This window comes from Cyclopterus lumpus, chromosome 20, assembly GCF_009769545.1.
Source record: "Cyclopterus lumpus isolate fCycLum1 chromosome 20, fCycLum1.pri, whole genome shotgun sequence".
In the NCBI taxonomy this organism is placed as follows: Eukaryota; Metazoa; Chordata; class Actinopteri; order Perciformes; family Cyclopteridae; genus Cyclopterus; species Cyclopterus lumpus.
Genome location: NC_046985.1, coordinates 6,152,403 through 6,161,216, shown reverse-complemented (window position 1 = coordinate 6,161,216; position 8,814 = coordinate 6,152,403). Strand labels below are relative to the sequence as shown.

At 39.4% G+C, this 8,814-nt stretch overlaps 1 protein-coding gene across 1 annotated transcript in view; it reads left to right on the top strand.

Annotated features, from left to right (window-relative positions):
* The first annotated feature begins 15 nt into the window (after positions 1 to 15).
* The window catches only part of pou6f2 (POU class 6 homeobox 2), a 66,657-nt gene continuing 57,858 nt past the window's right edge, over positions 16 to 8,814 (top strand). Inside the window, exons 1-4 of the mRNA XM_034560362.1 lie at positions 16 to 90; positions 1,298 to 1,406; positions 4,213 to 4,281; positions 7,324 to 7,511. Coding sequence (XP_034416253.1) covers positions 1,321 to 1,406; positions 4,213 to 4,281; positions 7,324 to 7,511 — 343 coding nt within the window. The 5' untranslated portion in view covers positions 16 to 90; positions 1,298 to 1,320. The remainder of the gene's footprint in view (positions 91 to 1,297; positions 1,407 to 4,212; positions 4,282 to 7,323; positions 7,512 to 8,814) is intronic.

Sequence of the window (8,814 nt, the reverse complement as noted above, 5' to 3'; positions counted from 1 at the left end):
AAGCCGCTAAGCATTGTGGGTATTGGAGTCGTTCTGGCAGAGAGACGCCAACCGTCGGAAAAAGGAGGAAGTGACACCAATTAACGACAGGTGAGGCCTTTTATAACGTTTTATTTATATTTGTCAAAAGTGTTTCTGCTTGTTAAGTACATGTTACTCCGTGTTAACTTTTTTTCTTCTTCACTTCTGTTCATATTTAGCGTCATTTAAGTGAGTTAAGTGTCGGTTAGCTTCTTTTTTTTTTCTTCCGCCTTCAAATTCGCCATTAAACTAACGTTACGCTAATAAAGGTGTAACTTATCCCGCCCGTCCACAGTCTAGTTTTAACAGAGCTCCCCGGAGTCCTAAACGGGTCGAGTTAAGCTACTAAAGTACCGTTTTTGAAGTACTGTTGTGCTACTTTACTTGAGTATTTTCATTTTATGGTACTTACAACACTGTTTCTCTAACGTTAATATACATTTCAGTGAGATATAGTGCACGTTTTAATCAGCTAAACGGTTAACGTCATGGTCACTTTGCAGTTTGATAGTTTAAATTCAGAATATATAATAAGCAATAGAAAAAATGCCATGCAATAGAAACAAATACCGGGAATTCTTTAGAATAAATAGCCCGCAGTATACAACAGTTCAAAGCAGCACAACTCCAGCCAGCTACAACATAACCATTTTAATTACACATAAAACATCCTCAGGGTTTATTCTGATGCATATTAAGTATGTTTTACTTTTACTGGTAATGTCTTCAGACTTATGAGGAGTTTGAATGCCGGCCTTTTATTTGTAATGGAGTATTTTTACATTGTTCTATTGACAGATCTGAATACTTTAGCAGTACGGCAATATTAAAATACTGCAAGTAAAAGTTCTGCTTTATTGTTAGTATTGTTAGAAAAATATGCTATCGAGAAAAGTACTTGTTATGCAGACTAGCCCCATTTAGATCATTTATTGTTTGGTCAAGGTAGAGCTCATTTCAACAATGCATCATGTTTTGTATGTACAATCTAGTAGATGCATAGAGTAGATGGATAAAGTTGTATAAAATAAAACTTTTACCTCAACATTATACAGTACTATACTTGAATAAATGTGCTTGGTTACTTTCCATCACTGGATAGCTGAAGCAGATTGTTGCCATCCCTTGATAAACAAAATCCCTCTGAATTCCCTGCTTGAAGGGTTATGATATCAGAAACAAAGCTCAAAATCTCAACATTTAAATGCTGTAGAAGGTTGTGTTCATGACTGTTGTAAAGGCATTCAATTAGCTTATTGGCTTTGTATATTTCCAGACATTCCTGGACTTGATGGCCAAATGAATCCCTCAGATATTCGTCGACTCTCCCGGTCCTTCTTCACCCTGCTGACAGCTGCTTGCCAGAGTCCAGATGAATGGCAAAGGTATGATTTGCCTCTACTTTATTGAGATTGTCTCACACCCTCATCTCGTCTCATCCATCCTCCGGAGAATCCTAATGCACTGATACCAAGGGGGAATATATATATATATATATTTTTTTTTACAATCTACTTAGCAATGATTTATTGATTGCGGCTTCCACCCTCACAGAGAATTACCGATCCTTTTTGGGAAATCAGATTTTCACACTTTTTATGAGTGTGTATGTGGCGCAGGTCTCCAGAGACTGTGTGAGGGGATGCTGACTTTGAGGGGCAGCGGTGTGTGAATCTCTGCGGTGTCACTCCTCTACTGCCAGTGCTGTGCCCCGTGGATGGCCCTGTGATTCTCTGCTGCTCTCCACACCGCTCTCTATCGTGTTGTATTATTTATCGGTTGATAAATACAGTGTAGGAGCATGATTTCAATATGGTTATATTCCCCTTAAAACCTTTTATAAAACATATTTCTCTCGCCCGCATATCATAAGCATGCAGGAGCCACTCTGAGGTATGAGCTTTTTAGGAGAAGAAAAAAAAGTAAAATAATAAATACAACCCTTGCCCTCATAGGAGGAGTCAGATTAGTGTGCTGAAAGCTTTGATGCTCCAGAATGTCAGCTCCGTGGATCGATCTAGCAAAAAACACACACACACACCTGACCAATCAGAGGCGTCTATTTGTTGTGGACCTGCTGGGCACCGTGGTTTACAAGCTTCAAAGAGCTCCTTTTAATACACTGCTTTGATAGCCCTCAGCCTTCACTGACCCACCGACCATCCACTGGGGAGCATTTTAGCTTGACTGGAGTAGAGAGGAATAACTGCTGATCATATTAATGAGTGTGAAAAAAAATCACTTCAAAACGTGAGTACTTACACCACTGGCCTGCTATTCCAAAATAGTTTATTCAGAGGAAGTAGCTTAGCTGGTGATGTGACAGTTAAAGTTATACAAACCTACCGCATTTTTCGTGAGAAATTCACAGAAATCATTAATAGCACTACTAATGACAAGCTTAAACTACACAAAGATCCACTTACCATGACAGAGGGGAACAGTTTGGTTAATAACCCTAAGGGGGAGACAAATCATCATATAACTTACCACATTAGACATTTGGGTCTTGGGATATTTGCCCAATACATTGGGGTGAAACGGCAGAACAGTTATTCAAAATAGGTGCTTCATAATTATTGTATTGGCCTTTGACTAATACATGAACACAAAAATGTAAAGTTCAGTATTTACTTACATTTTTTTTAAGTACTTAAATCAACAGTAGAACTTTGAGAAAATAAATATTTGTCTTAAAACACAAGACTGTCTTTTGTATCATGTTAACGTGATGTTTGTAATGTTTTGCGTAAAGCATATCTTAACTACATACCTACATTATTTGAGCTCCTTTTTTTCCTGGTAAATTAAATCAAAGAGTGGCTAAAAATGTGACGCAAAAACAAATTTTACTGTAGCAATGAAAACTAATGTGTTAATGCAGAAATTGGATATCAATTTTGGCAGTATCTGTGTCCTTTCATTACTCGGGTCATTACGATTGCATACTCACTCACTAGGTTCCTGCTGAAAAACTAATCAGCTAATGAGTTTTTTTTATTTGCTTTTCATCCACTGGGCCACTTTGAACAGTAATGGGTTTAAAATAAAGCTGCCTTAGACTGATTGCAGACAATAGATGATTTGTGTCCATGATTTGTGCCTGGAATACATGGCGGAAAGGATAACACATGTAACAATATGTGTACAAACATGATGGGGACTATTTTGAATATATATTGCTTGTACGCATACAAGCAATTCTTGCAGATTTTTGCTGATTCTGATTGTGATATTTCAAACCTCATTCTTTAATCAGCTCAGGGTCACAGGTGTGCTGAGGTCTATCCCAGCATGCACTGGACAAAAGACTGAAAAACGGAGAGGTCCCTAGTGCATTATGGCGACTATAAATATGAAAGCAATGGCCCAATTCCAGAATACATACTTGAGAAATTAAAAAAAACTAAGCATACACATGAATGTCTGTGTGCATTCTAGAAAAAGAGTGTGTTTTGAGTGTCCTTTTGTTGATGTGCACTATTCTTCTGCAGTGCAGTGCAAAAAGGAAAAATATAAGAAGGGGGAGCTGCATATATTACACTAATCAGAACGATTGAGGATGATATATATATTTTTTCAATGACGTTCCAAAGTCAGGTCGTATGAGGAAAAGTTTGATTTCTGGTGTCTGAGGCTTTGACAAGCAATCCTTTTCTTTATCGATTAATCCGCCTATTCTTTTCCCAATTAACAAATGAACCATTTTATCTATTAAATGTCAGAAAATAGTGACAAATAACCGTATCCCACAACCAAAGATAGTAAAGTGAATATCTTTGGGTCAAGTAAGGTGAATGCATACCTTGCTTGACCAAAAGATATTACATTTCCTATCATGTACGACAAAGATAATGAGCAGATTCTCCCACTTTGAAAGCTTGAACCAGGAAATGGTTAAAAAAATTAATGAATTGATGAATCGATTATAAAAATAGTTGTTTATTCATTTTCTGTTGACTAAAGGATTAATTAAGAAATAGAAACTGTGAAGTATATTAATTTTTTTGTGTATTAACTTCCAACTTAGTATGTACTGTAGGCACGCGCTATACAATAGATACTCTGTTTTCCAGCTGTATTGGTAGTACATGTTGAATACTGGTATACATATTTGAGATCATTGCATGTTCTTATTCTTATATTATGACAATTATGTACTGATGTTTGTTTTCTGTGTTCAATAACCAGAGGAACCAGAGTGTGTCGGTCACAGGCTAAAATCCCTCACACGGTGTCCCTCACACTGCGACAGCACTGGTAAGACCACTAGCTATTAGCATGGGTATCTGATGACGCTCGGGACTCTGCTAACCACTGATTATTCGGCCACTGGGGGAGTTTGGTGAGCGGGAGGCAGAGAGGGGATCAAGTGCTTTTTCTTGTTCCTGCAACCTGTTCCTGAGCTGTGGCCAGACTCAGTGAACAGAAAAGAAATGAGACAAACCTCCCTCGTGTCTACCCGCCAGCCCTCTTAGACACACACATGAACAAACTCACATTATTGCTAATCACAGGTCTGTCACAGGTCTGAGGGTTACTTTAAAAAATGAAGCTAATCCCTTACACATCCACTGCTTAGAATCACTAATGTAATTTCGTATGGTAATTTTTGAATATCCCTTTTTATTACGGATTTTTACAATAAGATTACAGTTATCCCATTATGTGTAATTGCATTACTCCCTCTGCTTAAATTGATAAACACACCCAACTTGGTGGCATGATTGCAAATAAGCAAAGCAAACTGTTTTGAAATGAGGTAATTAACAGCTGCGTGAGACGGTGAGAGATGTGTTGCCCCTCTATCCTCGAGCTTCAGAGGCCATGGGGAAGATTAGAGCTCTGATCTCATTCCCAGCACTTGTTTGGACTCTGTCAGGAAGAGAAATGCCAGCATTAGAGAGGTACCGCCACACTACTGATATGATGAAATAAGGAGAAAAGGGGAAAGGGAAAAAGATGGAGGGATGGACAGAAAGGACCATGCCCTTCTCTGCAGTGTCAGTTGCTTGTTTATTCTATTTTTCATCGTAGCTGCTGGGGCAAAGATTCCCATTTTTCCTTCATTTTTTTTCCCTCACCTCCTAACAAAAAAACACTACTCTCATTTTTTATAGGTCTTGCAAACTCTCATGCCCCAGTGAAAATTACATTGTGAAACGGTAGAAATTTCAGGGCTGCCTGTGCTCTGCCCTGTCCCTCTGAGCTTTCAAACAGTCAACAGACTGTGAAGAATAAATAATAAAAAACTATTGATTATTTTGATGACTGCAAGATTCAATTAGGTATTAATTTTGCCCTCCAGTGGACCTATCAAGCAACTCAAAGGAGAGGAGGTAGGAGGTGGGGGCTGGATCCAAATGCATGCATAGTATGGCCAGGCTCAGACAGAGGGGAAAATGTGTTTACCTCGGCAGGCAGAGAGGTGCATTGATGCGCAGTGTCCCACATTTAAGTGCTCCACAAATGAAGCCCTGATGACTAGGGACATTGTTACCAGGGATATGAGTATTGACCAGTCGGCTTACGTTTTTAACGACAACTTAAACTATTTCTATTGATTAACATTTTCATAGATTATCATGTGTCATATCAAAGAGGGCTGATTCCCGTGATGAACACATTAAAAAGGCCCCTGTGGGCAGGAACTCATCGACCACCCTGATTGAAATGATGGTGGTGAAAGGTGGGGGGGGGTTTGATGGGTGCAGGGAAACGATAAGACTAACCCTCTTCCTTTGCCTATATGTGCTGGTCACCTGTCCTTTGCCCAGATATCTTTAGGATGGGCTTTATTCATAAATAAGGAAGAGGGCCGTAGTCCTGCTGCTCTGTGTCTCAGAGCCTGAGGTGGGGTGAACACTGTCTGAGGAGCTCTCCAGTCAGAGGACACAAGAGGGAAGAGACAGGGGGAGTGAAGGAGGGAGGGAGGGAGGGAGGGAGGGAGTGTGTGTGTGTGTGTGTGTGTGTGTGTGTGTGTGTGTGTGTGTGTGTGTGTGTGTGTGTGTGTGTGTGTGTGTGTGTGTGTGTGTGTGTGTGTGTGTGTGTGTGTGTGTGTGTGTGTGTGTGTGTGTGTGTGTGTGTGTGTGTGTGTGTGTGTGTGTGTGTGTGTGTGTGTGTGTGTGTGTGTGTGTGTGTGTGTGTGTGTGTGTGTGTGTGTGTGTGTGAGGTAGACAGGGAGAGGGAGGGAGGAGGTGACATCTCCAGTGCCTGTCCTAGGAAGCAACCCCAGGCTTGAACCTGTGGTGGCCATTCAGATACACAAAGGTTGAGGAGGCTGCTTCTGGTTCAGTAGAAACATGTACTAGCTGGTCTCTGCGCTGTGGTGGCATGTTTTAGCTGCTGTTTGACCGACTTTAACATTTGGACTTTCTGAAAACTCTTTTTTTTTTGTTTACTCCTTTCTTCTGGAGCTTTGTTTAGGTAAGAGGCTTTCAAGAAACTCAACTTTCAATATTTGTAAAAATATACGTAAACTGGATTCTATTTATTGTGTTGGACATTTAAACATTTTAAATGCTCTTAAACATGCTTTTTTTATGTTGGTATGTTTAAACTGCGGCGCTTCAGTTTATTTCAATTATTCTCTATGCTGATTTCTTTCTATTGAGATGTTCAGACAGATAATGCTCTAATCATGTCACGTAGATGTTCTTCATTTTTGTTTTTAAGTGCTGACAAAAAATAAAAATAATTGGGATAACATTTTCGAACCATCAGTGACTTCATCTCTTGTTTAAATCAGGCCTTAAGTCCATGTTGCCTTACTCTGCTGCAAGATGTCACCTTTGATCTCATTTTATGTCCCCAACTATGTGAAAAATTGATATAATCACTGGTGTGTGTTTTCACTCATATCTTCTTTTTAGATGTAGAATTATATTTATTTATCAGCCCACAGCCCATAGACCTCTTTGTAGACTGCTGTCAGCTTAGTGTTTGCTGAAGACGAGGCACATGTCAGGTAGTAATGAGCCCTTGGAGATGGATGTATCACCGTTTTAGGACTGCAGGGTGTAATGGTAACGCCACGCCATCCGTAACAGTTCTTCACCAGGCAGCAGCCGGCAGTATCAGCGGGGTAGCACCAGCCTCAGATAAAAGAGAGAGCTGGAGAGGGAGGGAGCAGGAGAGAGAGAGGGAGAGTGATGAGTGAGCGATAGAAAGGAGAAGCTGGTAGAGAGAGAGTGAGTAGAGACATAGAGAAGGAGCCGGTGAGGGTGAGACGACCGAAGCACATCTAACCAGGGGTGTTTTCTCTTTTTATTCCTCCTCCCTGTTTCCTACCTGGGCTAGCAGCTCCCTCCAGGATCCGATGATTACAGGGCAGCTGAGCAAGCCGCTGCTCTCCCTGCGCAGCGACATGAGCGCGGCAGAACTCCGGGCGGACGACAAAGCGGCCACCCCAGACAGCGATCTGAACGACGAGCCCCTGCTCCTGCCCTCCGATGCCACGGACCGAGAGGGCACCCCCAACAAACTGTACGGTAAGTCGGCCCCGCGCCTCCCGTCTTGTCCCTTCTCTTTCACGGAGCTGCTGGCTGAAAGTCTGGTTTAGGCAGCGGAGAGGTGAGAACAGAGAGCTTCCAGTGCTGGGACAGGTGTCAACAGTATCAGACTGCAAACTAAGTTTAAGTGCAACGTCCAGGTCAATGTTTGGCTCTTTTAAAGCTTGGATTCACTTACGGGGGGGGATTGTATTTGATAGGATTTTGGTGTGTGGAGACATTTCGTGCACCTTCAGATTTTTATTTTTGTAGGGGACAGTCTTGTTAGTTGGAAGTGTATTGACAATACAACAAGCAGTTATACGTCTTAAATACTGGATACATGTTATGCTTAATTAATATTGTATATTTTATGGCAGCATCTTTGCACGACTATCAAAAAAGTTTAATTTACCTGTAGAAAACATTACCAAACTCTGGTGGTGTTTGGTAATGTGTTGGTCTTTTTTTAAATCTTCATTCAAATGGAGAACATTTTATATCTGTTGCATTGTTACAATTAATTCCAACTTTTCAGATAATTGCAAGTGGAAATTAGTGAAATTAAAACCTCTACTTTATGTCGGATATAATATTTATCATAAGCACATCAGATATAATATTATTGTTTTTAGATTATCGTATTTATTCTCAGTTTATTCAGTTATTTTTAGTCTTTAAGCATCTTCATTTGCAAATGATCTTCAAAATTAGACAATTTCTATATCAGCATGCCTCATTATTGTTGCAGTTATCTCATTAATTTAATATTAACTCTCTATTTTGGTTGTCTGTGTGTATTTTTCTATTATGAGGCATTTTAATTATGTGAACTAATTCATAAGGCCACATAATGAATAAATAAGCATAATGATATAAATTACAATTTTAGCACATTTTCAAATGATTTGATGTAATGAGAAAGGTAATGTAGCTTTTTATCAGAGAAATTTTAAAGTCATTAGCATTAGAGATTATTAGAAACTGAATATTTGGAATTACATTGAATTATAAATTGTAACTGCAGATTTAATGGATTTGTCCTTGTGGGGAGAGCTACAGAATCTTAAACTTATATATTTAATTTCAAAGAAATGGTGTGCTCTCATCCCTAGTATCTGTGAAATGTATCTATCTCCACTAAATAAATTAATTTTATTTGCCTAATTTTAGTGAAATGCATCTTTGAAAATACTGTTCTAGATATTGTGCAAATTAGATCCAAAGGAGGACTCATTTGCTTCGCATTGCTTACTTTTTTTGTCACCCTATTTTTTATTATTATAGTATTTGTTTAGTATGT